The sequence below is a fragment of the Gaeumannomyces tritici genome, assembly GCF_000145635.1.
Source record: "Gaeumannomyces tritici R3-111a-1 unplaced genomic scaffold supercont2.2, whole genome shotgun sequence".
NCBI classification, from domain to species: domain Eukaryota; kingdom Fungi; phylum Ascomycota; class Sordariomycetes; order Magnaporthales; family Magnaporthaceae; genus Gaeumannomyces; species Gaeumannomyces tritici.
Window position 1 is genome coordinate 6207946 of NW_008804546.1, and position 27251 is coordinate 6235196.

General features: G+C 58.6%; 17 protein-coding genes across 17 annotated transcripts in view; 5 read left to right on the forward strand and 12 right to left on the reverse strand.

The window, feature by feature from the left end:
- The window catches only part of GGTG_04646 (hypothetical protein), a gene marked incomplete at its 5' end in the record, with an annotated part of 2876 nt that extends 1711 nt beyond the window's left edge, over positions 1-1165 (reverse strand). Inside the window, one exon of the mRNA XM_009222442.1 lies at positions 80-1165. Within this exon, the coding sequence (XP_009220706.1) occupies positions 80-1165 (1086 nt within the window). The remainder of the gene's footprint in view (positions 1-79) is intronic.
- Positions 1166-1621: 456 nt separating this feature from the next.
- On the forward strand, positions 1622-4803 carry GGTG_04647 (hypothetical protein). Its single transcript, XM_009222443.1, has 2 exons — positions 1622-2930; positions 3110-4803. Exons 1-2 carry the CDS (start codon positions 2626-2628, stop codon positions 4506-4508), a joined length of 1704 nt encoding a protein of 567 aa, XP_009220707.1. The 5' UTR covers positions 1622-2625; the 3' UTR covers positions 4509-4803.
- GGTG_04648 (hypothetical protein) lies at positions 4735-5657 on the reverse strand. Its single transcript, XM_009222444.1, has one exon. The coding sequence runs from the start codon at positions 5610-5612 to the stop codon at positions 4809-4811; it is 804 nt and encodes a 267-aa protein (XP_009220708.1). The 5' UTR covers positions 5613-5657; the 3' UTR covers positions 4735-4808.
- Positions 5658-5663: 6 nt separating this feature from the next.
- Positions 5664-7914, reverse strand: GGTG_04649 (hypothetical protein). Its single transcript, XM_009222445.1, has 2 exons — positions 6979-7914; positions 5664-6924 (listed from the first exon to the last, which is right to left on the reverse strand). The coding sequence occupies exons 1-2, from the start codon at positions 7752-7754 to the stop codon at positions 6351-6353; spliced, it is 1350 nt and encodes a 449-aa protein (XP_009220709.1). The 5' UTR covers positions 7755-7914; the 3' UTR covers positions 5664-6350.
- A 512-nt stretch (positions 7915-8426) lies between these two features.
- On the reverse strand, positions 8427-9675 carry GGTG_04650 (hypothetical protein; the record flags this gene model as incomplete). The annotated part of the gene is made up of 2 exons (XM_009222446.1): positions 8427-8784; positions 8879-9675. 2 exons carry the CDS (start codon positions 9673-9675, stop codon positions 8427-8429), a joined length of 1155 nt encoding a protein of 384 aa, XP_009220710.1.
- Positions 9676-9969: 294 nt separating this feature from the next.
- On the reverse strand, positions 9970-10744 carry GGTG_04651 (hypothetical protein; the record flags this gene model as incomplete). Its single annotated transcript, XM_009222447.1, has 3 exons — positions 9970-10031; positions 10256-10438; positions 10612-10744. The coding sequence occupies 3 exons, from the start codon at positions 10742-10744 to the stop codon at positions 9970-9972; spliced, it is 378 nt and encodes a 125-aa protein (XP_009220711.1).
- Positions 10745-11350: 606 nt separating this feature from the next.
- GGTG_04652 (hypothetical protein) lies at positions 11351-11981 on the reverse strand (the record flags this gene model as incomplete). The annotated part of the gene is made up of 1 exon (XM_009222448.1): positions 11351-11981. Exon 1 carries the CDS (start codon positions 11609-11611, stop codon positions 11351-11353), a length of 261 nt encoding a protein of 86 aa, XP_009220712.1. The 5' UTR covers positions 11612-11981.
- Positions 11982-12317: 336 nt separating this feature from the next.
- Positions 12318-13686, forward strand: GGTG_04653 (YggS family pyridoxal phosphate enzyme). The gene is made up of 2 exons (XM_009222449.1): positions 12318-12634; positions 12746-13686. The coding sequence occupies exons 1-2, from the start codon at positions 12530-12532 to the stop codon at positions 13472-13474; spliced, it is 834 nt and encodes a 277-aa protein (XP_009220713.1). The 5' UTR covers positions 12318-12529; the 3' UTR covers positions 13475-13686.
- Positions 13687-13709: 23 nt separating this feature from the next.
- Positions 13710-14717, reverse strand: GGTG_04654 (hypothetical protein; the record flags this gene model as incomplete). The annotated part of the gene is made up of 1 exon (XM_009222450.1): positions 13710-14717. One exon carries the CDS (start codon positions 14715-14717, stop codon positions 13710-13712), a length of 1008 nt encoding a protein of 335 aa, XP_009220714.1.
- Positions 14718-15865: 1148 nt separating this feature from the next.
- On the reverse strand, positions 15866-16432 carry GGTG_04655 (hypothetical protein; the record flags this gene model as incomplete). The annotated part of the gene is made up of 1 exon (XM_009222451.1): positions 15866-16432. One exon carries the CDS (start codon positions 16430-16432, stop codon positions 15866-15868), a length of 567 nt encoding a protein of 188 aa, XP_009220715.1.
- A 452-nt stretch (positions 16433-16884) lies between these two features.
- Positions 16885-17103, forward strand: GGTG_04656 (hypothetical protein; the record flags this gene model as incomplete). The annotated part of the gene is made up of 1 exon (XM_009222452.1): positions 16885-17103. The coding sequence occupies one exon, from the start codon at positions 16885-16887 to the stop codon at positions 17101-17103; it is 219 nt and encodes a 72-aa protein (XP_009220716.1).
- A 168-nt stretch (positions 17104-17271) lies between these two features.
- On the reverse strand, positions 17272-18803 carry GGTG_04657 (hypothetical protein; the record flags this gene model as incomplete). Its single annotated transcript, XM_009222453.1, has 4 exons — positions 17272-17461; positions 17503-17716; positions 17780-17811; positions 17914-18803. 4 exons carry the CDS (start codon positions 18801-18803, stop codon positions 17272-17274), a joined length of 1326 nt encoding a protein of 441 aa, XP_009220717.1.
- An 878-nt stretch (positions 18804-19681) lies between these two features.
- On the reverse strand, positions 19682-21316 carry GGTG_04658 (hypothetical protein; the record flags this gene model as incomplete). Its single annotated transcript, XM_009222454.1, has 1 exon — positions 19682-21316. The coding sequence occupies one exon, from the start codon at positions 21314-21316 to the stop codon at positions 19682-19684; it is 1635 nt and encodes a 544-aa protein (XP_009220718.1).
- A 1532-nt stretch (positions 21317-22848) lies between these two features.
- Positions 22849-23243, forward strand: GGTG_04659 (hypothetical protein; the record flags this gene model as incomplete). The annotated part of the gene is made up of 2 exons (XM_009222455.1): positions 22849-23029; positions 23140-23243. 2 exons carry the CDS (start codon positions 22849-22851, stop codon positions 23241-23243), a joined length of 285 nt encoding a protein of 94 aa, XP_009220719.1.
- A 25-nt stretch (positions 23244-23268) lies between these two features.
- Positions 23269-23918, reverse strand: GGTG_04660 (hypothetical protein). The gene is made up of 2 exons (XM_009222456.1): positions 23829-23918; positions 23269-23715 (listed from the first exon to the last, which is right to left on the reverse strand). The coding sequence occupies exon 2, from the start codon at positions 23685-23687 to the stop codon at positions 23319-23321; it is 369 nt and encodes a 122-aa protein (XP_009220720.1). The 5' UTR covers positions 23688-23715; positions 23829-23918; the 3' UTR covers positions 23269-23318.
- Positions 23919-24283: 365 nt separating this feature from the next.
- Positions 24284-24647, reverse strand: GGTG_04661 (hypothetical protein; the record flags this gene model as incomplete). The annotated part of the gene is made up of 2 exons (XM_009222457.1): positions 24284-24516; positions 24569-24647. 2 exons carry the CDS (start codon positions 24645-24647, stop codon positions 24284-24286), a joined length of 312 nt encoding a protein of 103 aa, XP_009220721.1.
- A 770-nt stretch (positions 24648-25417) lies between these two features.
- Positions 25418-26982, forward strand: GGTG_04662 (ethanolaminephosphotransferase; the record flags this gene model as incomplete). Its single annotated transcript, XM_009222458.1, has 3 exons — positions 25418-25817; positions 25925-26067; positions 26186-26982. Exons 1-3 carry the CDS (start codon positions 25510-25512, stop codon positions 26980-26982), a joined length of 1248 nt encoding a protein of 415 aa, XP_009220722.1. The 5' UTR covers positions 25418-25509.
- Between the last annotated feature and the right edge of the window lie 269 nt (positions 26983-27251).

Sequence of the window (27251 nt, forward strand, 5' to 3'; positions counted from 1 at the left end):
CAGCCGCGGCGGCGGCGCGGTTGGGCGGGCACGACGCCGGCAGCGGGCTGTCGAGGCAGGCGGCCAGGCGGGCGGCGACCAGGGCGGCGGGCTGCAGCATGGCGGCGACAGAGCGGGGCGGCAGCGGCAGCGGCTTGAGCACGGCCACGCCGTCCGAGAAGACGTTCTGGAACGACACCTGCAGGTGCGCCGCCACGAGCCGGTCGAGCTGCCCGAGCCCCTTGGCGCGGTCCTCGGTGATGGCCTTGGCGACGGGGCCGTACTTGGAGCCCATGTTCTTCTCCGAGTAAAAGGCGAGCGACGCGGGCGCCGCCGTCTCGACGCTGAAGACGTCGTCCTTCTTGTCCACGGCCGCCGTGGTGACAAAGTCCTTGGCCGCGCCGAGCTTGGGGTTCGCCAGCGCCTGCTTGATGGCCGCGCCGATGTTGGTCTTGGGGCCGGCGAAGAGGCCGTCGTCGAGGTCCCTCCAGCGCGTCAGGGCGGGGTACTCGCCGCGGCGCAGGAACACGAGCAGCGGGTCCTGGTACGGGCCCATGGGGAAGAGCAGGTGGTGGGCGAGCAGGCCGCCGTTCATGTTCTCCCACGCGAGCCACTTCATAAAGTCGGTCTCGAGCGCGGGCTCCAGCTTGAGCTTCTGGACCTCGTCGTACATGGGGTTGTTCTTGGCCTCGGCAGAGCTCAGGATGATGGGGCGGAAGCCCTGCGCCCACCAGGCCCTCCTCCAGGTGAGCAGCAGCGCGCTCTCGGCATCCTTCCTCGCCTGGTCCTTCTCCAACGTGATGTCATAGTAGCAGTAGATGGGGGGTCGGGCGCGCAGGGGCGGCAGCAGCGAACGGTTCTCGTCGAGGGTGATGGTGGACGAGAAGGGCGTGGTCAGCCACTTCCAGTTGGTGTACCACGAGAACTCGCCGAGCGTGTCGTTCTTCTGGCGCGGGGGCGGGTGCGAGGGCGGGCTGAAGGGATTGAAGCGGCCCCTCCACGTCGACGTGCCGCTGAACTTGGGGATCGAGGCCTTGAGGTCAGCGAACTTTGATAGGTTCGGGCCCGTCGGGATGCTGCTGGGGAGGGTGAAGAGCAGCGAGAAGACGGCGAAGAGGCCGACGGCGATGAGCGGGAAGGTGACGCGGGGGACGGGGCGTCCAAAGAGGACGTGTTGCTTTGGCATGTTGGGCCAATGAGGCGGGTGGCTTATTTGGTTTCAAGGAGAGACGAGAAGAAAAGTAAACTAGAGACTGAGGCTGATGCTCGGCAGCTGGAATAAGGAATCAACTGTACGAAACAAGGGGCAATCAGAGAGAGCCTAGGGTTGATGCATCAGTGCATGCATCAGTGCGTGTGAGATTTGATGCTCAACTGTCGGCAAGAGGCCCGAACGAGAGCGGGCAGCTGCCTATGAACGATGCACCGAGGACGACGGGTGTGCATGTTGGGTCAAAAGTCAAAAAGACCAGCCCACATGCAGCCCACATCAGGAGCTGGAGACTGAGGCGGATGCGACGCACCACCAACGGTACGGCTCCGCCTGCCAAACGCGTCAGCTCATTGGACCCAGGGGATTCCACAAGTCAGGGGTGTTCCACTGTGTAGCCGTCTTCATAGCACGTCTTGCTCGCACGAGACAGCTTCATGCTCGTGCAAAAATCTCGATGCAGGAACGGCTACAAGGAAGCGACCACATCCCAACATTTATACAGCCGCAACCGCCAATCAAACTCACTTAGAGTCTGTTGTAATGACCGCCGACAATGTTTGCCATCCTCATCACGACTCTCATCACGACTCTCATTGACATCACACACGTCACCACCGTCACCCCTCACCATCTCGCTCACGACAGTTCTTGGCTGGATCCCGATCTCACAGCATCTAGGCAGTTGCCCTGCTTGCCGGACTGCTTTCACTTTTGGCTGCCGCTTTGTTTTCGGCGGCAGTGCGAACCTTGTGCAAGCTGCAAAGGTTCTGGCGTACAGGTTTTTTCTTTCATTTTTTTCTTTGCTTTTTTGCTTTTGACAGGTCGCTTCTCACCTCAACGCAAACTGCGCCGGCTTACCTGCTCCGGCTGCACTGGCAAACACCACGGCACGATACTAGGAGTCAAACATCTGCCTTCCTGCCGCGGAAGCCAAGAACACCCCAGTCCAAGGCAGTCAACCCGACCCAGAACCCAGCCGACTGCTCTTTCCCGCAAAGTAACCTGCGTGGTCTGGTCCAGGCCGCGCCTTTGATGCCTCCACAGGGAATTGTACCGCTCTTTGTCTGCCGCCTCCCGGGCAGCCTTGTCACGGCGAGATACACGCTGGCTGGTTCTTGTTCAGCCACCACTTCTCTTTGTTTACCCCCTTTGACTGTTCGCTCGTCAACTGCGCCTTCAATGGCTCCTTTAAGCTTCTGGCTTGCCCCGGGCAGCATCATCACTCTCCAAGCTTTGGCCGACGTGTAGCCTGCCGTCGCCTCATCATCGACCATGGCTCTCCCCCCCATAAACCTTTTCGGCACACTCACTCTGAACCTGATCCCTCTCACACCTAGACAAGACCATCCATCTATCCTGCCTGTAACCCTACTGTCTCTACTTGGCCTCCCGTCTCTACTTGGCCTCCCGTCCAAATCTGTGAACGCTCCCCCATGGCACCACCACACGACCGTTCACTCCGACGACGCGCCCCCGCAGGATTTGGTCAGATTCGGAGGGCCTATATGGTAATGCCGCGGGCCGTAAACGCCGACTCCAAAGCCTCCATCGTCCCCAGGCCGCAGCCGCCCGAGCCCGCCTGGCTGCCGAGCACCGCCGCCATGTCTTCACGCCCGAGCCGGGCGCTGCGGCCCGAGACCGAGGTGTGCCAGATAGCCACCGGCAAGATCTCGCCCAACCCCAACTGGGCCCGCGCGGGGAAGCGAATCCATCGTGAAGTCTATCCTGGCTATGCGAGGTGAGTTGCTCTTATCGGTCCTGGGGGGAGGGGGGAGGGGGATTTGAAGGGGGACGAGGTTTAACAGCCCATGAGCAGCACACCTTGGGCTGTAGTACCTTGGGCTGTAGTACCTTGGGCTGTAGTACCTTGGGCTGTAGTATACTCCTTCAGCTGACCAGTGCCCGGCCTTGCAACAGATGGTTCGCCCGCCGGGGAGGCACCGAGGAGGACGAGAAGCACCTGCTGCTCTTCCAGGTGGTAGCAATCCTGTTCTTCGACCGCGAGTGCGCCGGCGAGTTCCCCGAGATTAGCCGGCCGTACAGCCCGCTCCAGGTCACGCAATTGTTCTTCCCCCCCGAGAACGACCTGATCATGTTCGGGGGCACCACCACCACCACCACCACCGCCGCCGCCGCCGCCGCCACCGCCGAGCCCTTCTCCAGCAAGCCCCGCGCCGACATCGACACGCCGCTCCCGGACCTGCCGTCCATGTGCGACCTGCGCCTGATCCTCGAGTACCTCCTGTGCATCGACTACAAGCTGCCGCAGCGCCCCACGCTCACGTCGGTCAACCCGGCGAGCCTCGAGTCGTTTGCGCGCATGTCGAAGCGCCTGTACGACTTTGTGTGGCGCTGCGAGGAGTGCCGGCCGCGCGACGGGGACGACGAGCCCAGCCTCCGCCGCTGCAGCAGCGCCCGCAGCAGCCTGCGCTACCCGTCGGCCGCCCAGGTGCGCGCCGCCGATGCGGCCGCCCAGCTGGTGCGCGGGGCCGCCCTGCTCCTGGGTCTCAACTACACGGACCTGGCCCTCATGTGCTTCCACTTCTACCGCCTGTCGTGGGCCGCCCTGCCGCCGCACGCCGACCTGCCCGGTACTGCCGCCGCCGACCTCTGCGCCCACGGGTTCGGGGACGGCACGCTTGGCGACGCCGCCGCCGCCGGGGACATGCCGCCGCTCGAGGGCGAGGGCTGGAACAGGGGCGACTACAACAGCCCCCCCAAACCCGATGCAGGCGCCGGCGACGCCGACGACGACAAGACCCGGTCGCCCCTGGTCTTTGGCCGCGGCGGCGGCGCGTGGGGGTGGGGGTTCGACACCTACAGGGGCTTCCGCCAGTCGCTGCCGCACCCGCTCATCTACGGGCGGTGGCAAGGGTCGCTGCCTGTGGGTGTGCGGGACCGGGTGCTGCGCAAGGCGTCGGTCGACGCCAACGACGTGATCCCCGCCGTCGTCTTTGACCGCCGCCGCGCCTGCGACCTGACGGCCGCCGCCCGCGACCTGGCCGCCACCCACGGCATCACGACCCTGTCCCTCGTCCGCGCCCACCCGCAGCCGCCCGAGCCAGAGGCCCTGATCTCGATGGGGCTGGGCGAGGCCGTGACGGCCATCACCGACAGCGTGTTTGGCGCCGCCATCAGCGCGATTGGGAAGCTGGGGGGCGGCGGCGGCGGCGGTGGCGGTCAGCAGGCGGCGGCGGCGGCGGCGGCGGGTGGTGTTTCGCGCGACTGGGAGGTGCTCGAGGAGGACCTGCCGCACGGTCGGGACGACGACCACGAGGCGGACGATGATGTGCCCGACGGGTGGGAGATGATTTGATTCTTCTTCTTTTTTTTTTTGGGTATTTTTTGTATCCAGTATCCAGCGGGTGGGAATGAATGGCGTCCGGATCTGGTGGCAATAACGAGGCATCGCACACACACAGCGGGGGGATCAGCCCGCCAACCAAAAACAAAACCTGCAGAGATGCCCTCCCTTTATACGTTTTTTTTATTATGCCTAAAAGTACCTACAAGTTTGTTCCTAGCCCAACTTACCGACGTACCGGCTGTCTTTAGGAGATATAGACTAGATTTGCTTACATGGGACAGAATTACATTGATATTTATGCCAGCATGGTCAGGATGGGTCTCTTGGTGCCATGGACCTCACGCTCTTCTTGACGCCCCCTGACGCTGCTGCCGGGCTCCCCCGCGCCAAAAGGCGACTCTGGTAAGCCCGCCACGCCGTCTCCCCGTCCCCCTCCTGCCTGCTCTCGTTTCTGTCCCGAACCTCCCCCCAATCGTCGTCGGCACCCGGCAGATCCAGAGCGGCACTTCCGTCCCGAGCCGCCGCCGGCGACCCCACCCGCACCCAGTCGGACGACGATGCGGTCGTGTCCGTGCCGCTGCTGCTGCTGCTGCTTTGCCGCAACAGCAGCAGCCGTGCTTGCCGGCCGCCGTCCTCTCCCATCTGGGGACGGCGGCGTGGGCCCGATGCGGGCATCACGACGTCCCGGCCGGTCTGGGTTGCTGCTCCCGCCGGCTTAGCGCTGCTACTGCTGCTGCTGCTGCTGCTGCTGCTCGCTGCCCCCTGTTTTTTGGGCGTCACGGGCCTGCTAGTGGAAGAAGAAGAAGAAGAAGAAGAAGAAGAAGGCACAGGGAAGTTTAGCGCGTGGCAAATGTCGCACATGCAGGGCGGCGCGTCCCGGAGTATGTGGCCGCACCCGCAGCACTCCGGGTGGGGCTCGCTCCGCTGCTCGTCGAAGAAGCGGCACCGCCTCTTGCCGTCCGGGCCGACCTGGTCCGGGGATTGCGTGTTGTCGGTCCGCCCCGAGGCGGGAGAGGTGTTGCTCGTCGGGGCTGTTGCTGCTGCTGTTGCTGCTGCTGCTGCGGGGCCCCTGACTAGGCCAAGAGCTGCGAGGGCTCTCCTGGTGTACTCCATCGTCGGATGGCTAATGGAAGCTCGTGCCCGGAGCTAAGGATCAGGTGAACTCTAGCTAGTGTGTAGAGACGAGCGGGCGGCAGAGATGGCCAAAAATAGTATGAGAAGGGGCACAAGCAGGGCATTTATGACCCCAGGTTGGTCTGCTCTCAGCTCCTCTGGGCTCTGGAGCATAAAACACATTTCTAGTTCACATCAGGCAAACGAACGAGGTGCTGGACTTGCAATAAATACAAACAATAATGACTTGGTAACACAAACCAGGCTGGTGATGAAGCCAGTATAGCCCTTGAGCTCAAAGTCAGTCACTAGACTCTCTGCCATGAGGGAGCCAAGCCCGCTCACTGCTAGTGCGATCCGAGTCTGCCTAGTGTCAGGGGGAGTCACGTGGAGGCACACGGCGAGCAAGGACCGCAGGCCTGTCGGCTGCACGACGGCCTCGTCGGGCCCCCATGGTGGCAGCCTCGCAACACCATCGCTGGCCATCGAGGGTGAGAAGGTCGAGGCACGCCGTCTGCCGACGCTGTGATTGGTCCGAGAAGAGGGCGGACAAGGGGTGGATGAACGGAACGTTGAATCAAAGAATCCGTATAAAAAGTGAAGTTTGGGGCCGGCCATGAGCTGCCTCGAGCCTTGAATTCGGTACATCTAAGCCTACGCGTTTCGAAAATATAAATAGCTCGAACAATGGATACCAACATGGCCGGAAAACATCCCCGTCACGACTTACCCATAATGTCAATCCTGCTCAAGAATCGCCTGCTCAAGAATCGCCTTGTTGAACCAGGGCCAGTATTTTTCAACCGAGTACCGCGCAAGCCGCCGGAGACACCAAATGATACGGTAGACGCCAAAGACAGTGGTGGTGTCCCCGATGGGGAACCCGGCCCAGAGCCTGGGCGTCCCGTCCTTCATGCTAAACGCGGTAAACTCCCACTTGTGCCCCACGACGTGGATCGAGGGGAGAAAATCCAAGCCGTCCATGCTGCTTGCCATGCTTTCCAGATAAACCCAATGGGAAACCTGCCAAATGCCCAGCTGTCTCTGCGCGTCCCTGGTCCCCGGACCGTCCGCCCGCTTCGCCTTGATGCTGACGGCGATGGGGCTTTCGAGGAGGGGACTGAAGTCTGTGTGGTTGACGCAAATGTCATCTGTTTGGAGACGGACCTTGTTAATGGCCTCAGAGGCTGTTGTCTTCCCCACTTTGCCGGGTCGCAGCGGCCACCGCGGGTTGAACGCAAGGCAGAAGTCGACCTTGTTTCCGTTTAGAGTGCCTGTGGGAACAAAGTCATCAAGAATAGTGGCTGAGGCGCTGCAGTCGAGTTAGTGGGTTGTTAGAGAGGACGATAAAAGAGATTCTACTCACCAAGGCACCACGTCGACAAGCATCTCGTATCCCATGGCCAGTCGGAGCAGAGGATAATGCACGGCCGCATTCCAAGCCGCTTCATCTTGTCCCAAATACTCATATTCGACCGCCGTCCGATGTATATTTCGCACCTCACATATACCGGGCGACTCCATGCTTTCCGACATCTCGCCCGTTTGTCGCTGTCCTCCCTCCACCGCGTCAAAGTATGGGTTGAGCGGGAGTTCCTCCAAGACGCCCGTACGTGCTGCGTCCTCCTCGATGTCTCTTTGCCTCGTCCGCGAGATGAAGCCTTGCCGGCCATTGGAGATGCGGGAAAAGTCGGCCACGAGTGCGCCCTGGTCGCCAGTTCGAGAATCGCGGGTGCTAAAAGGGAGAACCCTGAACCCAGACCTGATCTCGTACATCTTGTTTCGTTTTTTGGTAGTCGAAGACTCAACGCTGTGGGTGTTGGAGCTATCGGTAATGTCGGAAGAAGAGGCGGACCGGAGCCGTCGTAGCTGCAGTGGTCGGCCGAGCGGGACACTCAGTGGGCGCCGTGTTTCGTTCGGGTCGGCATCGCCATCTTGTGTCCGCCCGCTCCTGCTCCCATTTCTGCTCTTGGGTGTCACTTGTCCCTCATGCGCGGGCGCCAGGCCGGCGGGTAACGAGTCTGGTGGTGTATGAAAGTCGCCAAGACTTCGTTTTCGCTTCGCTGGACGGGCGTCGTCGGAAGCTGTCAAGTCGGTGGGCTCGATTCCGCCTAGCCATAAGGAAATGTCGCTGCACCGCATCGAGTCAAACGCGGTCGAAGGGGGGGGGCGGTCGAAGGGGAGGTTTGTTGTTAGAAAAATGAATAATATCAGGCGTATCCATCCTTACTGCTGCCCGACACGATCGTGTCAGCGCAAGCGCTTCAGCAGCCCCACTGTTCTGGGTGAGGTATGTTCGAAAGCTTTTCCAAGATGACTCCAACCGGGTTAGGAATTAAGTCAGTAAGTTAAGTTACTACCGTAACTTCGACTTATTATATTTTTTTCTATTTTTTTTTAATTTTAATACTGGTTTTATTACTAATTTACTATTAATATTATCGCTTTTTTTCATTTTTTCATTTTTTTATTTCCTTATTTTCTTTTTTATTAATTTATTCATTTTTTTTATTAATTTATTACCTTTTTTTTTTTCTATTCTTTTCTTTTTTTTTTCTATTCTTTTATTCTTTTATTCTCTTAATTATAAATTTATTTAACTTTATTTTATATATAGTAAAAAAATAGAAAAAAAATAGCAGAAATATATAAAACTATGTAAATTTATAAAAAAAAGCTTGTGCAAAAATGAACTTAAAATGATTAATGTCACACCGTTAATTTTGACTAATTCACTACCTTGACTCCAACACAAACGAGTTGGTTCTTGTTGTTTTGACTCTATCAGCATCGATCCCATCTCCATCTTTTCAGCTAAGCTGATTGCGAAACCTTTTGCTGCCAATTGACAAAAGCTGCGATGTTTTTGCAAGCAAGCTGGCGGCAGTGTTCCGTGCTGAGGTCGAGCCAGTCGGTAACACGCAATGTGATAATCTCCCCGCAGTCCTCATCCTGGCTCTCCTCCTCGTCCTCCTCGTCCTCCTCGTCCTCCTCGTCCTCCCCGTCCTCCCCGTCCTCCCCGTCCTCCTCGCCCTGCTCGCCCTGCTCGCCCTCTTGACCATGTTCGTCCTCTTCGTTTCCGCGATTTTGATTCTTCTCGACATACGCGGCGGGGATATGAACACCGACAAAGCACAAGTAGTGCTTTACAGCGCTAATCACAACAATGGTCCTGCAGCGATGGAATAAACAAAGAGAGAGAAAAAAATATATAAGTTAGCCTTGGTTCGTTAAACAAAACGACACTGGTTGTGCATTAACTCAACTCATTGCGAAGGCCCGTTGCCTTTGCAGCTTGCGACAATCGTAGCGCGAGGGCCTCGCCGACGATCTGACCTAAAACTTGGTCGGTGAAGATTGGTTTCCCTTCCCGCACCTTCTTGACGCGTTTTTTTGCGTCTAGCAAAGCGACTGTCTCTTTGCGATCCGTGAAGTGGCCAGTGCTATTTTGATATAGCACGGCCACTTTGCCGTCGGCCGTAGCCTCGAACGAGAGGCCACCAGTCCCGAGGGTGGCCACCATGCGCTGTCGTACGCCCGAAAATTCGAGCAACATTCGTGGATTGATATTGCCGGCGGACACGAGCTGCAGCGGACAGTAAATCAGGGCATGCCGCAGGAACGTGGAGGCGAGCTGCACAGTCGTGTCCTCCAGCCAGCTGTCCATGCGATCTTGGGGGACCGAGACTGCGGGTGGGTGGGTGCAGCAGTGCAGCGCTGCCCAAAACACGCCCGCGGTGCCGCCCAGCCGGTGCACGAGCTCCGTCTCAGTTGGGAGTTTCTCGCCGGGCCGCAGCGGGGCAATAATTTTGGACAGTTCCTCGCCGGGCTGCTCTGGAGGCGCCGTGAGGACCGCGCCAGTCTTGGTCGGGTCGGGATACTGTAGGACGCCGCCTCGGACATGGCGCACAACGACTCGGCTGGCGTAAAGCTCTGTCGTGCTCCAACTGCTCGCTGAGCGCAGGTTACTCTGCAGCCACTGGCGGAGCGGTGCAGTACTGCCCATGTGCTTGCGCAGTGCGGTGCGGGATCGAACTCGCTCAAAGTAGGTTTGAGGCGCCATCGTCGTCCTTGTCGTCGCGTGAGGTAAGGTCCGTATCCTTTGCTGTGTCGGCCGGGGTGCCTAGTGAGGTATCCCGGTAGGCGATACCAGAATAGGAAAGTGGCATGTCGATTTCTGCCTACCACGGGCGCAGATTGTGCGTGGGCGGTCCAGGTCTAGTGGGCCATGCACTCACGTGCCTGGGCCCGGGTCGCATGGGGTCAAGTCCGTGCACGCCATGCATGAGCGCCCTAAAAGAAACCACCCCCCAGTCAATCGCCAAGCACATTGTGGCCGCGCCTTACCCAATACAGCCTAAGCAAGCCAGGGCGCCCATCCCCTGCTTGAAAAGGTACTTCCCGCAACCCGACAGAAAACTGTGCACGTCAGTTGAGCTGATCCCTTGTCGCGGGCCAGTCAGGGTGCCATCACACCTAGTAAAACGGGAGGTTATCCAGATTCTCCGATACCACTTTAGCTAGCACAATTTAACTGTGACGGCTAACGGTATCGAGTCTAAAAGCCATATGCAAAAATAGGGTGGAGCCTGGCACATGCAATTACGAACCACAACAAAACGCGACGTTCGCTGTGGACCTACCTCTGGTTTCGGTAAACCTCCAGTCACAGTCTCGATCATGACCATGGATGCGCTGGCAGAAGATGCCGAGGAAACGGCTTGCCGTGACCATCTCTCCATCTCGCAGCTGATTTCCAGCCACCCCCGTGAACGCCTTTATGTCCACCCACTTTGCTGGACGGCGCGTCACCTCGCCCTCCTGGGCTGCCACTTCGTCAACGAGGGACTCATTGTCTCGACGCCCAAAGAGTCCGACGCCGTCGTGCCCTCGGCGCCGACGACAGCCCCTGCGAAGCCCTCGTCTCCCTCCGAAAAAAAGCAGCCAGCATACCGCGTAGCACACAAGTTTGTTTCTGCTCAAACCTACATCTCCAAACGGGATGCTCTGGCGTGGCTGCTCTTCCAGGCGCTTGGGATTGAATACTTCTGGTGGGTTTCCCGGGCTGCCTGGTCCTCGTACTCTTGCGACTTTCCCAGCCTTGCTTTCGCGGCAGCTAACTGCAAAGCCATGCAATTCTTTCGGTCCAGCGACTTGGTGCCTTTTTATTTTGCCCGCAGCCCCGTCGCCACACTGCAGTGCTTCGCCTTTTCCCGCCCTCCGAAAGACGGGTCCCCCACCGGACCCTTGCAGCTGCCTCACCTGGCCTATATCGACTTGACAGATCTTCGCCGATTCAGGACGTCCATACTCTGCGTATCCCACCGAAAGCGCCCCCGTTGGCCGTGTGCTTACGTCCTCCCACCGCCCGACTCGCCAGCTGGGCGACGCGTGGAAAAACAGCGGCGGGCTTTGCAACCCGCTATCTCACGCGAGGACCCATACATCGCCGCTATCCTGGTGGCACAGGCGCAGGCGCAGCGATTGGAGTACGGTGAAACGGGCCGCTCTGCTTTGCAAACGGTTTTGCTCACTCATCCCAAAGACCAAAACTTGTTGCATATCTATACGAGTGAAATCTCGAAAGAAGTCTTGGACAGATTCGATTTTCCCTCTTGTCCTCCGCCTGCTTGTGCGCCGAGTCGGCTAGGAATAACGATTGTGCGCCGAAGAATAACCTTAAAGCCTCTCGGCACATTGCAAAATCGACTAGCAGCTGCTTTATTCACGCGCTGCGGCTACCAGCCAAGCCCAGACTCGGCAATTGCGCCGCCGGCAGCAGACGTCCGCGCGGCCGACGAGGAGCCGACGCTAGCGATGACCGATTCAGGCCGCGACACGCCAGAGGACGTTGGCGCCGCAGCCGCTTCGTGACGTCGACGTTGTGGTGGACGCAGAGGGGCAACGGCGGCGTCGTGACGCAGACGACGGGGCTGCCCGGGCCCGAAGGCGGCGCCTTGGCGGTCAGCGCGTCGCAAGAAGCCACTCCCCGACGCCATGGTGTCGTGCTCGTCGTCGCACACGGGGCGAGTCCTGACTGCGGCGGGGAAGGCCGGTCGAAGTGGCAAGGCGGAAGCGGAGGGCGGGTGTCTCGGGCAGGTCCTCGCCGAGGCCGGGATCCGAGTAGCCAAGGCTTCTTTTGGTGCTTCAGCGCCTTCAACTCCATGCCCGGCGGGACGAGACTGGTAGCGAGGTGGGAGGGAAACAAGGGGGCGCACTACAAATCGGGCCGGGCACGCATGCAACCTCTGTACCCCGCAACAATTCAACTTAATAGGATCTGCTTCAGCCGTATTGTTAAATGAAGCCAGAAGAATACAAGAGTCCGGCCATCTTGGCTGATAGCATACGGAATAGCACAGTGACCCTCGCCCATCAAGCAAAAGACACCTCGATAGCCCGGTAGATTGAGATGCCGTGGAGATCCTCGAGGGCTGCCGCTTCGGCACCCTGCTCATAATGCTCCGGCGGCCAAAGCGGCAATACTGTAGAGCCTGTGGATTTCGCTATCGGTGTATGGGGTTGTTTGGGAGGTTTACGTATCTGGCTGCTACCTGCGCCTATTGGTAGTACGAAAGTATTGTTGTAAATTGCTTAGACGGCGAACGGTATAATTGTTGAAGATTGAGGTTTTAGGGTCCACTTTTCCCCAGTCCGAGGTTTTCGCCCACCTTGGCTGAGCTATCCCCTCGAGAAAACGGGTTTGCTTGGCCCGGCATACGGACGACAAACCCCACCAGCCATTGATCGAGCTGTGACTGCTCGACTTTTCGCCCCTGCGAACCTGCAGCCGCGGCTACCGGCTTCCTGTAGCGCACTTTGCAACGGCTGTGTGTCTGCTGTTGCAGCGCCTCGAGAAAAAAAGAAGAAGAAAAGAAGCCACCTCACCTACACGCGAGCGGAGCGAAGGAGGGAGGATGAGCGAGGCCGAGATGAAGGTCACGCCCGAGAGAGCCTTGGCTCTCACCAACCAGATCCGCGGCGTGACGGAGCGGATACAACGTGCTGCAAAGGGCAGGCCGGTACGTCGTTTTTTGTTGTTAGTCGTTTTGGGTAATCATACTTTTTCAGTCACTTTCTTTACGACTGTTCATGCACTCACGACTGCTCATGCACTCACACCAACAAAACAGGTCAGGCTCGTCGCCGTCTCCAAGCTCAAGCCCGCCAACGACATCCTGTGCCTGCACGCGGGCGCCGCCCAGCAGGTGGACTTTGGCGAGAACTACGCCCAGGAGCTCGTGCAAAAGGCGGGGCTCCTCCCGCGCTCCGTCCGTTGGCACTTCATCGGCGGCCTGCAGTCGACGCACTGCAAGACCATCGCCAAGGTGCCCAACCTCTGGTGCGTGTCGTCGGTCGACTCGCTCAAGAAGGCGCAGCTGCTGGACCGCGCGCGCGGCGACCTCATCGCCACCGCCGCCGCCGCCGCCGCCGCCTCGTCTTCTGGCGAGCAGGAATCACCACCCCCGCAGCCCCTCAACGTCCACGTGCAGGTCAACACGTCGGGCGAGGACTCCAAGTCCGGGTGCGCGCCGGGCGCCGAGACGACGGCGCTGTGCCGGGCCGTGGCGCGCGACTGCAAGAACCTGCGCCTCCTGGGCCTCATGACCATCGGCGCCATCGCGCGCTCGCGCGTCACCTACACGCCCGAGACAGAGAACGAGGATTTCTCGGCCCTCGTGGGCCAGCGCGCGCTGGTGGCGGCCGAGCTGGGGCTGGCGTCCGAGGAGGAGCTCGAGCTGAGCATGGGCATGAGCGACGACTTTGAGGGCGCCATCGCCATGGGCAGCGGCGAGGTCCGCGTCGGGAGCACCATCTTTGGCGAGCGGCCGGCCAAGGCCGAGGCCAAGATTCTGGTCTGATGTTGGGCTGTAAAATTTAAATGTCACTTCGATGAGGGGGGCAAGGGCAATGAATGAGATGTTGTTTATTTTCTGCGCATCTGATTGTCTTGGGTCTAATGTATATCACTACCTAGGTACCTACCTAGGTACTCGCTAACTCGCCTCTATCTGGTGCGGGATGTTCTGGCAATCTTCCTCCGCTGATTATGCTGTGTCAAGTCTTCCTTCGCTCCTCAAAGGTTCAATATCCAACCTAGTGAGCCGGTTCCCTCGGAAGAACGTTCACAGTGAGTGCCTCGGGGTAAAACCACAGAGGCCGTGGAGTCTCTGACTGCTGTGGCACCTCTACCAGCAGATCCTGCCGAGGCACCTGGTGAGGAGCAGGCTCGGCACCGGGCGGCGGCGCCTCTCCAGGAATGATGGCTGCCGCCCACCTCGCCCAGCGATCCATCTCCCAGTTACCGCTGAGTTGATCGTTCTCCTCGATCCGGTAGGACATGACCTGCAAGTCTTGGATGCTCACCTCGAGGGCGGCCGCGAGGCGGCTGCTGCCCTCGACGTCGCCGTCGCCCTCCACCTCCATCTCGGGCCCGAGCGGCGTCTCGATCTGGGCGTCCAGCTGCGTGCAGAGGTCCTCGAGGAGGACGCGGACCTCGGGGTAGTAGTTGTTCCAGAAGGCCCTAAACACCCAGCCGGCCGACGTCACCCCGTCAAAGTCCCGGTGCAGCCGCGCCAGGCGGGCGTTTTGGCCTCCGTGGCGGAGCCTGCACTGGACGAGCTGCTCGCGGCAGGCCATGGAGATGCCGAGGAGCTGCTCGTGCACCATGCGCGCGCAGATGCTGGCCAGGGACACGAGGTCCCGCTCCATGTCCCCGAGGACGCGGACCGTCTCGGCGTCGCCGCCGTCGGTCGGCGGCTGCGCCATGTACGCCTCCAGCGCCCGGTGCAGCGAACAGAGCACGGCGCCGAGCTGCGCCTGCTGCTGTCGCTGCCGATGCCCCGGGTGCCCCATCAGCTGGAGCAGCGGGAAGAAGTCCAGCGCCTTGCGGAGCTTCATCTGGCGGTCCTCGATGCCCCGGGTGGGCCGGAAGCGGTGTGCCAGATGCATCTTGGTGACGCAGGTCGTCATGAGGACAAACGCCAGCGGGGGATCCGTCTCGAATTGGGTGCCTTCGGGCGCTCCGAAAAACCGCCGACCTCGGTGGCTGATCTCGACCAGCCGCTGGAAAACGAAGGCTGCTTCGTCCAGGCGTAGCGCCATGTTTGGCTCGGCTGGAGTGGTTGTTGGTTTCGACAACGAGGTAGTACTGTGTTGTGGCCTGAATGTGGTTCTGGCTTGAGCTTCCGCGTGTTTTGGGTGGTTTGTGTTGTCCTGAGTGGTTTGGGTTGTGATGGTTTGGGTGCTGACGATGGGTAGTGAGAGGATTCAAGCTATTTAATACTTTTTTTTTTGCCTTTCTATAAAGATAAGGAGGAGCCAAATAACAAAGGGCAACATGTATACACAGGAGGACATCGTGCTCAAGATCTGCGCTTCCATATTTTCCCTTCAAGCCGCGCTTACCATGTGCTATCCCATTGTCCCTTTGTATGCTACCTTTAACCTTACTACTCGAGCCTTCTTTGTGCCCCCCGGGCTCACACTTTAAATCGCCTGGCGCACTTATCCGCCAGTTAGACTTGCCCGATCGTACCATCCAAGCAGCAGTTGTGACGCCACGGAGTGGGCAGCATGGCATGGCAGGCAAGATCTGGTGGTTTGCACTGGGTTTGGTGTTGGTAAGAGTTTGTTACTCCGGTTCGCAGACTCGGGGAATGCCTTCAAAATGGTAAACAAAGTTTGCATTCTAGCAGGGAGGGATAACCGTTGATTCGTGTCCAAGGAGGAAGATATCTATCGGACAGGGGTAGAGCAGGCGATGCCTGGGCATAACCCAACAATCCCGTGATCGTTGGGCGCTGTGGTCCACAATCCCATGCTCCCCTTCCGGCCGGACGATGAATTTCTGTAAGTTTTCAATGATGCATCTCAATGATGCATCACACATGTCTATGAATTTCCACAAGTTTTCAGTGATCCATCACATATGTAATACGTAAAAGTATGTACACTTGACATTTTTTGTGGCGTCCCAGGTGGATGGAATAAAACAGATGGAATAAAACAGATAAAAGGGCCAACACGTAAACAGGGTCAGGGGATGATATTATAGAATGTATGGCTTAATTTGGGCAGTCTTTTCCACAAAAGGTTCTCTCAAAAGACATGGTAGACTTCAGTGTGTGTCGAGTAGATTATTCCGGTGTCCTAAAAACGAGGTGCAGTCCAAGTACAGAGTTACAAAGAGGCGAAGCAGTCAGAGGCAAGCAGCCAGCGGAGAGCAGTAAAGCAAGCGAAGCGGGCTAGAATCAGGCCTCTGGGTCGGAAGCCCTCCCGTTCGCCATCAGCTCTAGGTTCGCAATCAGCTGTGCCAGCTCGCCGGTCTCGTCGAAAGGCGTCCATGCCGCCAACATGTCAGTGACCTCGTCGGTCTCATCCGGTGGTGGCAGCGGCCGAAGGCGTAAGATTTCGCTGGTGAGAGCCGCGTGCAGCTCCTGAAGGGTTTGATCGCGACCGTGTTCGTCGAGCTCATCGTCTGGCAGGCCTCTGGCGTACTCGCTCACGGCGGCGCGAATACGAAAGAGGCCAGACCTCAGCGACTCCAGGAAGGCCTGTTGGTAGTGCGCCTCGGTTGATTCTCTCGTTCTGGCCACGCAGCGCACAAGACAGTCCACATAGAACTCGAATGGCCTTGTAATGGACCAGATGCAACTGCCTGATAAGCTCACGCGCTCGATACCGAGGTATTCGAGGTCGCTGGGGGTGAGTTTGGCGGAGCAAACGATGCTAATAACCAGATCTGTGGTTAAGGGCAAATTCAGAGACCGCAGACCCAGCTCATGCCATGACAGATTCGCCCCGCCCTGAGATGCCATTTCTATGGCCTGATGGTTTGGACTGTTTGGGTAGTCTGGGTGGCTTGGGTGGTCGAGTGGTATGGGTGATCTGGGTGATCTGGGTGGTCTGGGTGGTCTGGGTGGTCCGGGTGGTTTGGGCTGGTTGGTGGTTTGTGATGATGGCGAGTAGTAGGAGGTGGTTATTATATCCTTGCGTGTTACCGCCCATAAAAGGCTGGACCGGGAAATGTGAAAGGCAAGGAAACAAGATGTTTGCTCATTGTTCCGCTTGTTTCTTCTGTTCGCCAGGTATCTGGAAGCTCTTTCATGGCCGGATGGAACAATGCAGCAGACAGCATATCCGTTCCGAGTGCCTCCTTCCGAGTGCCTCCTTCCGAGTGCCTCCTTCCGAGTGCTTCAGGCTTCAGAGGGACGCCAGTCACCGGTGCAGACAGAGTCTCCCAACGGCGACAGTCTCGCAGGGCAGTCGGATGCCACAGAAGGGTCCTCACCTACTGAAGTCCCTGGCGACAGCGTCGAAGAAGCCCCAGCAGACGGTGCTGGCAAGTCCACGCACGGAACAGGCCGAGGAGGCGCCGGCAGATGGAGTCGGCCTTTCCGAGGCACAGGCCGAGGACGCGCTGGAAACAGGCGTGCCCAAGCACGGCGCTGGCCGACGCGAGAAGGAAACGCTAGCCCTGGAGGAGTAAAGGCCTGTGGGGGAGGACAGTCAATGATGGGATCGGGTCCAGTTGCGTAGGTTTGCAGGACGACGGGGCACCCTGCTCTCCACTTTCAGTTTGTTCCGACGGCGTGGCTTTGAAGGATGGTGGCCTGCACTGGACATTCGGGCCGAAGAGCACGAGGCAGACGACGACCTACTCGAGCGCGACGACGTGCCTCGCGTAGGCGTCGACGAGCAGCGGGCTATCGGGCGGCGCGAGCCCGGACACGAAGACGGACACGAAGACGGCGGCGCCGACGACGACGGTGGTGCAGAGCGCGGCGCCCAGCGCGAGCGTGAAGGAGACGGCCGCCGAAACAGCCGGCCCGACCAGCGCGGGAGCGCTTTGCCGCCGCCGTCCGGGTCGGCGCGCCGCTTGAGGTACCAGAATACGAGGGCCAGGCTGAAGGCCACGCCGGCGCCCGGGAGCGGGCTGACCAGGACTTTGGATTGCAAGCGCAGCGACGTTTCGAGGAGGAGGTAGAGGTTCGGCGATATGGTGCCGTTGGGCGGCGGGTGGAACGAGTCGACGAGGGCGCCGATATCGTAGCCGGCCGTAGGGCGGCAGTTAAGGCTGTAAAAAGTCCTGATGCAAAGGCCTGTTGGGGTGGTTGGGTGGTTAGTTGAAAGATTTATATCAAAAAAGGAAGTTTTGTCCTTACCATAAAGTCCAATGTCGACATGCTCGATGCCGCTAAAGTCCAGACCGTAAACGGTCAGGAGGGACAGCTCAGGAACGCCCGGGGCGGCAGAGGTGCAGCCGTTGTCTTAGCGGCGGCGAGAACTCGCGGCCCACTCCTCCTGGGTGGGCTCCCAAGGCGGTGGCACGGGCCTAGCGCCCAGGCTGTCCAGCTCGGCCTTGGCCTCCAAGATAAAGCCCAGCAGCGCCTTGCGGAAAAGATCCCTTTGAGTAATCCAGCTACCGTAGGCCCACGAGTGGTCGGAAGTTGTATAGCCGGCAGAGTTCCACAGGAAGAGGGTGTCCCAGTCGAACAATGCGACGTGCCGAGTTTCGTGCTTCCTCGCATATGCCATTGCTTGCTTGGTGATGATGGCGGCGTTGTGGCCGAGTGCAGTCCCGTGGTTCTTCTTATCAAGTTTAGACCATTCGCGGTACTTGGCGACCTCGCCCTCGAATTCGTTGCGGAAGGTCTCGAGACTCTCGACGTTCCGGGCTGTAGGATTGGGACAAACCCCCCTGAAGAACTCATCCTCGTCGAGGTAACCGCGGTTTTTATACTCGATTACCACGACGTCTGTGCCCCCAATCCGAATCAACATATCGCAGCGGGTGCTGCCCTCGCCCCTGGGAGCCCTATGGACTTCGGAGAGGCATTGGACCTGGGGATAAACCGCTTGCAAGGCCATAATAACAGGGTGAATGAACCAAATGCTGGAGCAGTGGACGATATCGGCTTCCGACACCAGGACGGGGCTGAGATAAGCGCGGTAGAGGTTCGTGCGAGAAAGCTGATCGGCCAAAAACTGGTTCGAGTGCAGAAAGTGGTCGCTTCGGTCGGTGTAGCCCCTGGCATCTCTCTCGAACCAGACGGTAGGGGGCTGGGCTGCAATGGTGGACCGTCCACGATTCTCTAGTGCCATCGGCGGCCTTTTGGTGGTGGGTTTGGGGCAGAGGATCTCGACCTCTCTTTCGAAGGACTCCCAAACGGTGGGCTGCTGAGACATGATGTTCGTTTGGAAACGCTTGAGGGGTGGTTCTGGTTGCTTGTCAAAACAGCAGGATAGGGATGTTCGAGGCGAAACAGAGGAAGGATGTAGCTTGAGTTACTTGTGTTAAAAGGGCATGGTGTCAGGGATCACTTCTTTTTCTATATATCTACTACTAACCAACTCTAGGACTTGGGAAAAACGCGGCTACTGGCTTCTTTTTCCATCTATCTACTTCTAACCAACTCTAGGTGCCACGGGTGCAACCTAGATATCAAAGAGAAGGCTTTGTTGTTGCAGCTATCTGGACAAAGCGCCCCTGGCGAGCGTAGCGTCAGCGCGCTAGGAATGCGGCCTCAGGTTCCTTCCTAGGTGTCCCGACGCGTACCGTAACACTAGGACTTGGGGAAAAACGCGGCTACTGGGATTGTACCTTTTGCGGGCCAAAACGTGTAAAAGTACCTTTTTCCTTAACAATCTTATTATTTATTTATACCCTGTTTTATCTATAGGCGAGACCTCGGTGCTAACTGCTATGGTGATGCGTGGGGGAAACCCTTGGGTAGTGCCTAGGGAGGAAAACCCTGCGACGGTGCCGGGTCGGTGTTAAACCGCCGGCGCCGTTTACTATGCTCCTCTACCGTCAGACCATGTACGACCAGCACGTAGCGGCACCCGATTCCATAACAGCCCGCAACGGCAGCTTGGCTCCTCCCCCTCGGTCAGGCCATGCGAGAGGCCGGCGTGGGGTAACCTGAATCATCAATGGCAAATGGGTCCGAGGCAGTTCCGACAAGGCTGAAGCACTCGGACCGCGCGGGCTTTCCTCTTTGTCGTCGTCGCCGTACCCAGGCCGCTTCTCCCCGCCATCCGCATTCCCGCTGTCAGAGTGGCCGTCATGGCTTGCCTTGCCCGTTGTGACCTGGTTGCCGCGGAGCACGTGGTTCGTCAGGGTCGTCCGGGTCGTTCGGGTCCACCCCTTCCCTGAGTTTCAGCTCATCATCGCTGGCATATCCTTTGTCGCCAGGGTCACCGAGGCCTGTCGCCAGGGTCACCGAATGTCTGTCGCCAGGGTCACCGAGGTCACCGAGGCCTGTCGCCAGGGTCACCGAATGCCCGTCGCCAGTGTCACTGATGTCAACAGGCTCACCGAGTGACCAAAAAGGCCCGCGAATTGGCACTTTCCTGTTGCCTTCTTCGGGAGAGTCTTCGCGTTCTTCGTCGGACATGTTGGGAGAGTCTCTATGGGGCGGCAGGGTATCCTTGACCACCTCCCATATAGTTTTCCACTCGGCCGAGTTTCCCCACTGAGTGAGAAGCCACTCGTTGAACTGCCTCTGGGAGTGCTTCCAGGTTCTGGGCATCCAGTTGTGGAACTCTCCCAAGAAGAGCTCCCAGCTGTTCCACATCCGCCGCGCCGGATGGACAGGGGGCCTGGTGGGGCCGTACTGTCGCGATGCCCGGGGGGAATCGCCATGGTCGCCGGGATCATCTTTGAACTCGGAGGGCCGACGGGGGCGGATAATCTCGGCCATGTTGAAGTCCAAGAGAACCACGCGATACGCATGGTCGCTTTCCGGGTCGCTGCTGTTTTTGATGAGGACGTTGCGCGGACTGACGTCGCCATGCAGGATCCCACGGTTGATGCAAGCCGCCTCGGCCTCGAAAACGCGCGCGACAATGTCCAATCGACTGTCGTCAGAGTATTCATCGGGGTCGGCGTCTAGCATGGTGATTGCGCCGTCGATGTGCTCCATTAGCACCAGGCGGACGGCGCGTACTTGGATCCCCTGGGGCGCAGGCAGTTCGAGGCTGATGTTGAAGGTCCAGCATCCGTGGTAATCCGGTATCTCTTTGCCGGGCAGGCGCGTGTTTTTGAGCTCCTCGAACGCAGCCGCCTCGCAACTGTAGTCCGCGTCTGCGTGGAAGACGGTGTCGCGCGGGTAATGCCCCTCAGGAACCTCGTTGAACATGTAGTACAGCGGGTCGAAAACCTTGGCCACGTAGGTCTTGGTCGGGTCGTCATCGAGACGACAGACGACAACCTGGGCACCGTGATCGTCCTGAACCGCGATCTCTTCGACCACTTGGAGCTGGTGGGTATCGTCCTCGTGGGCCACGCCTTCCATTGGGGGATGAGCCAAACACAGATCGACGAGTGTCATTTTCTTCAAAGCCTCGTGCACGGCAGACCGCATCCCAAAAGGGTCTGGGTAGGGCTCGTGGCCCATCTGCCGAAGCGGAGGTGGAGGCTCGTGGCGGTAAATGGCAAGTTTCAGTCCAGGGCGATACGGATTGCTCGGCCTGTAAGGCTCGGCGGGTGGTTCCCACCAAGGATGGCGAGAAAAGGGAACATACGAGGCCGGGTCGTGCTGGTCGTAGGACCGGTGGTCACTCCAGCGCCCGATTAGTGAGGCTACACCAAACAAAGGGCCTCCTCCATCCTTATCGCGCGCTACATCCTGAGATGGCGAGTCCGAGGGCATGCTGCGAAGGGCCCCCGCGTCGCCCACGCTGGGGCCGGCTGCCATTTCTCGCGGATGCGCGTCGGCAGGGTTCTGGTCGGGCGGTGGCAGCCTCGTTCTCTTCTGGCATGGTGACGGAGGGGGTGAGGAGCGATGATTGGGTGAGCGTTTTTTGACCATCCTCGCAGTTGCAATTGCAGCCCAAGTCCGGAAGCGGCGCAGTGTCTGCAGGACAGAATCCAGGCCGGCCGGCTGAATCGTGGACTTGGTCAATTGCGTTGGTGTGTGGCAGCTCCGACGCAGCGGCTGCTGTTGGGTGTTGGGTCGCGAAATTGCGGCAAACAATGCGGATTTTCCCTCGCAAAAAAATCCCTTTTCACTAACAGATTGTTAAAGAAGACTCGGCGAGGAAAGAAGAGGGTTGAAGAAGAAGAGGAGGAAGGAAGGGAAAAAGAGAGGAGCAGGCGTGATAAAGGGAAGGGAACGGGTGGGGTGGCGACCCTCCCGGGCACCAGCCTAACAAAGACAAACGAAAACGGCAACAAAGACGGCCACCACGATCCCCATACCGGTCCGGAAACACGCCGCACCCAGAGACAAAACGTGGAGGCCGAAAACGCTGCGCGCCCTCCCACCCACGCAACCACACGGTTAGGCAACCGCCCACCAGCGGTAAACGCCGGCACCACCCCAAAGTAATGGCGCTCCTACAAAACCACATTTCCTAAGCGTCTTCCCTTATGTTTTCTCATATGTCACCATTACACCTCACTCCACTTTCCCCTCCCTGGCCGGAGGGCACGAGGACGCCTTTTTGCCGGAGCATTCGTTAGTAGTCGAACATCTTTCTGTCTCGTTGTGCCCTGGTCAAAAGCCGCCAGTCCCACAGAGTGACCGAATTAAGGGGTAAAGCTTTGCTTCAAGTGCTGGGGAAGCAAGAAGCTACCGAAAAGGGCTGAAGTAGTGGTGCCCAGCACTTCGTTTTTTAGCTACGAAATATCACTCAACTTTAGTTTCCCTTATGCTCGTGTTTATTTCACCACAAAATTGCCATCACGGACAATCTGCGGAATAGGTTTGTATTTTCCTTGTCCTATTAAGCAAAACATGGCAAATATCCTACCATCATAGCAAAACCATCGGCTCAAACTTGCGTGTACCCTCGTCCACCTCTTTGACAGCTTCTCCTCGCATGATCCCCTGGACATAACACTCACCCACCAGTGTCATGGCCGGGACCGAGTCGCAGTCGCCTTGGGGGGTCGGCACCTCCAAGGGACGCAAAACGTAGGCGGGTCGACCGCCGGCCAGCACGTATATGCAGTCCCCCGAAACCGCGCCGGCCGGCGCCAGGCCAAAGTACCCCCTAGCCGAGACTAAAAAGGCCCGGCCGACGGTGCGGTTCCTGATACCACATGGCCGGCCCTCTGGGGGCACGTGGGCCAAACTGTCTTGATTATCGGGTAATAGGGAGGAGGGCATTGAAACTATTTAGAAGGAAAAAAAAGGAGGAGGGCATTGAAACTATTTAGAAGGAAAAAAAAGGACTGTTTATTGAGTGTATGCAACTACTATTCCCCGCGGTGCTCCCAAAGGCAATGGTGGATAAACTAAAAGAGATAAAAGGGCTGGGCCGGGAGCAGGGTCAAAGGGATGATGGTATACAATGGATGACTTACTTTGGGCAGGGCGGCCTGGGCAAGGCAGCCTTCTCAGTTAAAGGGCAGGGCAGCCTGGGCAAGGCAGCCTTTTCAGTTAAAGGTCCTCTCAAGAGACATGGTGAGCTTCAGTGTGTAAACAAGTGCGATAGATTATTCCGGGGTCATGAAAGAGGGGTGTAGTCCAAGTGCCGAACTTGATACCGCCAGAGAATCACGACTAGCGTGTAGTCACGGGCGGGCGGAGCGGGTCAGCGGCGGAGCAGTCAGAGGGCGCGGAGCAGTCAGAGGCGGAGCGGGCAGAGAATGGCAGGAAAGCAAGCGCAGCGGGCTAGTTAGTGCCCACCCGCGCAAGCAGAGGGGATCTGCCACCATGCCAACCAACCCAGGGACTCAGGGACCCAGGGGGCTTAGATCCCCAAGCCCTTCATTAGGCCGGCCAGCTCGTCGCCGGCGTTGACAAACGGCTTCCAGGCGGCCATCAGGTCTGTCACCTCGTCGCTCTCGTCGCCCAGCGGGCGAAGCCACGCGATCCACTCGGCGAGGGCGTCGTCGAGATTCCGGAGCGTCGGATCACGGCCGCGGCCGTCGACGGCCGCACCGGCCGGCGAATGGTCCATAACATAATCGCTCAGGGCGTATACGATGGCAACCAGGGTGGACTTGAGCCGGTTGCGGGAGCTCTCGTTGAGGGACCGGTCCAGGGACAATCCCCGCTCGGCAAAGGAACACAAAAGGCTCACCCAAACCTCGAAAACAGCCGCGCGCTGCTCTATCATGGTTCCCGGTTGGAGCTGCCTCGCCAGGCTAAACTTGTCGTAGTACACCATGTTGCTCAGTTCATGAATTGTGAGTGCGCGCAGACTCTGATCCATGGATGCGAACGACATTGTAGTTGGCTGGGGTGGGTCTCGTCGTACCTGTAGCTATTGTAGGCCGGAGTAGTGTAGGGATGAGGCAAGTTGAATGGATGCAAGCTGAATGGATGGGCTGTCGGTTATGGCGGTTGTTCTGGGTGTTGTTCTGGGTGGTTGTTCTGGGTGCTGGTGGTTTGGATAGTTATGGTCATGATGATGAGGACTGGGGAGTAGTTTATATACTTGCATGTTACCGCCCATAACAGCCAACCGAGAAACACGAAAGAAGAGGAAACAATGCACTTATACCTCGTTAGAGTTGTTTCTTTGTTCACCAGGTAGCTATTTGTCTGATAGGCCTTTGGTATCGAGATGGAACAATGCAGCACCCAGCAGCTGCTCTCACGGTGGCGACAGTGGCGAGGGCGCCCACTATGTTTCTCCCCTGGGGTCCTCCGTGTCAGCTCATCTGCCCAGTCATATCAGCTCAAAACTCTCCGAAAGATGAGGCGGCTCCCTTAGACATGGCATTGGGGTTTGAGCCTTGGTACCAGGACATCATCCTGTTCCTCACAGCGGGAACCCAGGCCCTCGAGGATTTCCCCAAGCACCGACGACGCCTGGCGATCATGCGCTTTTTCAAGTTCCGCATCCTCGATGGAGTTTTTTACAGACTCGAGACCGACGAGAGTTTCGCCAGGTGCATTACTGCGGCTCAAGTGGATAAAATCCTGAAGTGGGCCCACGATTCCTGTAGACATTTTTCCAAAACTATCATGGCGAACAATCTCCAAAGGAAATACTGGTGGCCAACTCGTTCGGCGGATGTTGCGAAGACGTGCCGGAAATGTCCTGCCTGCCAAAGGTGCGGTCCACGCGCATTTCGACTTCATGGGAAGTCCACCGTTTTTAGCCCTTTCAGGGTTGTCGGGATGGACTTTATGGGCCCCATAAATCCTCCGGCGACTAACGGCTCTCGGTAACATCCTTATCGCTATGGACTACTTTAGCAAGTTCACCACGTCGGCTGCATGCAAGGAGGCGGATGGGCACGCCGTGGCTCAAACATGGCTAAGGCAGTGGTCTCCGATTGTTGGATGGCCAGACTCCATCTACTGTGACAACGGCTCACACTTCAAGAACGCTGGGCTTTACCAGCTCATGCATGGACGGATTCAGGCCCACCCCACGCCGGCCTCTCGCATGACCTGCAGAGGCAGAGTGGGGGGAGAGCTAAGCTGCCGCTGTGGGCTGTCACAAGCCAAAATACATTGACTGAGCTGAGCTCTGCCCAACATCCAATTTGTTGACGACGGATTTGGTGGTGGAGGCATCGCCCAATCAGGAAAGAGACAAGGGAGATCAAATGACGTGTGGTTCCAGCGAAGAGAAGGAGAGAACTGCAGGGGAGCCCTAGCCTGCTGCTGCCCTCTACCCTATCAAGGCGAAGGCGGACGGAAAATTAAAGGCATTGCTGTTCAAATGTCGCGCCGACCAAACGCGCCTTCTCGGTGTCATCTGGTTTTTTTGTTCTTTGATGCCGTCGTGTTCATCCCTCTTTCCGTTTTCGTAACCCCTCTCTAGTGTCGTATCCTCTTTTTTTTTTTTCTTCTCCTCCCCGCCATCCGCCCAAACCCTCGACCACCTCCCCTGCTCAGCGTGCATTGACGACAAACAGGGACAACAAGCCAGCCAGCCAGCCAGCCAGCCAGACAGCCAGCAAAAGCCCAGCAAAGCCGCCGCCATGGTCTACGTTCGCCAGGAGCAGCTGCCGGCGCTCCGGCAGTACAAGTACTCGGGCGTCGACCACTCTCTCATCTCCAAATACGTGCTCAAGCCCTTCTACACCAACGTGGTCATCAAGCTGTTCCCCATGTCCATGGCCCCGAACCTCATCACCCTGACCGGCTTCACCTTTGTCGTGGCAAACTTCCTCACCCTGCTGTGGTACAACCCCACCCTCGACCAGGACTGCCCGCCCTGGGTCTACTACAGCTGGGCCGTCGGCCTGTTCCTGTACCAGACCTTTGACGCTGTCGACGGCAGCCAGGCGTGAGTGTACCCCGGCCACGGTCCCGCCCCCACCTCCACTTGAGTGACAGGCACTTGAGTAACAGGCACCTAGCTGACATATTTTCTCCTTGTTCCTCATGACGCAGACGTCGTACCCACCAGAGCGGTCCCCTCGGCGAGCTCTTTGACCATGGCGTCGATGCCCTCAACACGTCCCTCGAGGTCCTGCTCTTTGCCGGTTCGCAGAACATGGGCCAGAGCTGGTACACGGTCGCGATGCTGTTCTCCTGTACGTTAGTTGGGCCGCACCCAGCCGCGATGATGGACGCCCCGCCCATTTCCCCCCCCTAGTGCATCGCGTTGTCACATACATGCTAACATGAGGCCGCGCCTTTTCTCCCCCGCAGCCCTCCTGACCTTCTACGTCCAGACGTGGGACGAGTATCACACCAAGACGCTGACGCTCGGCATCGTCAACGGGCCCGTCGAGGGCGTGCTCATCATCGTGTGCGTCTACGCGCTGACGGGCTACATGGGCGGCGCCTCGTTCTGGCAGCGGTCCATGCTGGCGACGCTCGGCGTGCCCCGGTTCGAATTCATGGCCGACTCTGTCTACGACTTCTCCTTCACGCAGTGGTACATGGTTCAGGGCACCGTCGTGCTCGTCTACAACACGGTCGAGTCGGCGCGCAACGTCATCAAGGCGCGGCGGGCGCAGGGCGACCGCAGCCGCTACGCCCTCGTCGGGCTCCTGCCCTTCTTCGGCACGTGGGCCACCATCCTGGCGTACCTGTACCTGCAGCCCAACATCCTGCACGGCCACCTGGTGCCGTTTGTCATGTTTGCCGGCATCGTCAACGCCTACAGCGTGGGGCAGATGATAACGGCGCACCTGGTGCAGCTGCGCTTCCCCTACACCAACGTGCTGACGCTGCCGCTGGCGTGGGGCGTCGTCGACAGCCTGGGCCCCTGGCTGCTGTCGACGTTTGGCTTCGGCTGGCCCTCGGCCCTCGGCGACGGCGTCTACCAGGTCGCCTTTATGTTCTGCCTGCTGGGCATGGCCATTGGCGTCTACGGCAGCTTCGTCGTCGACGTCATTGTCACCATCTGCGACTACCTCGACATCTGGTGCCTGACCATCAAGCACCCGTACGTCGAGGGCCAGGAGCACAAGGGAAACGGAAACGCCAAGAAGACAAACTAAAGGGGTCCGTGCGTTTGTGCGGGCCGGTGCGTGAGGGGGCAAGCGTGCGTGTGACGTGAAAGGTGCCCCCCTAGTCACAAGCTAAGTACAGGCTAGACCTGGCGGGCTTAGGGCAGAGGAAAGAAGCACCAGGGCTGAGGCAGCCGAACCCAGAGCTCGGCAAGTGATGTCGGGATTCAGATATATCAACGTCTCAACTTGTTGTCATTGCAGGAATTTGGTGGTATGGGAAAGTGGGGGTGTCGGTTCGGTATACCCTTTTGATTGGC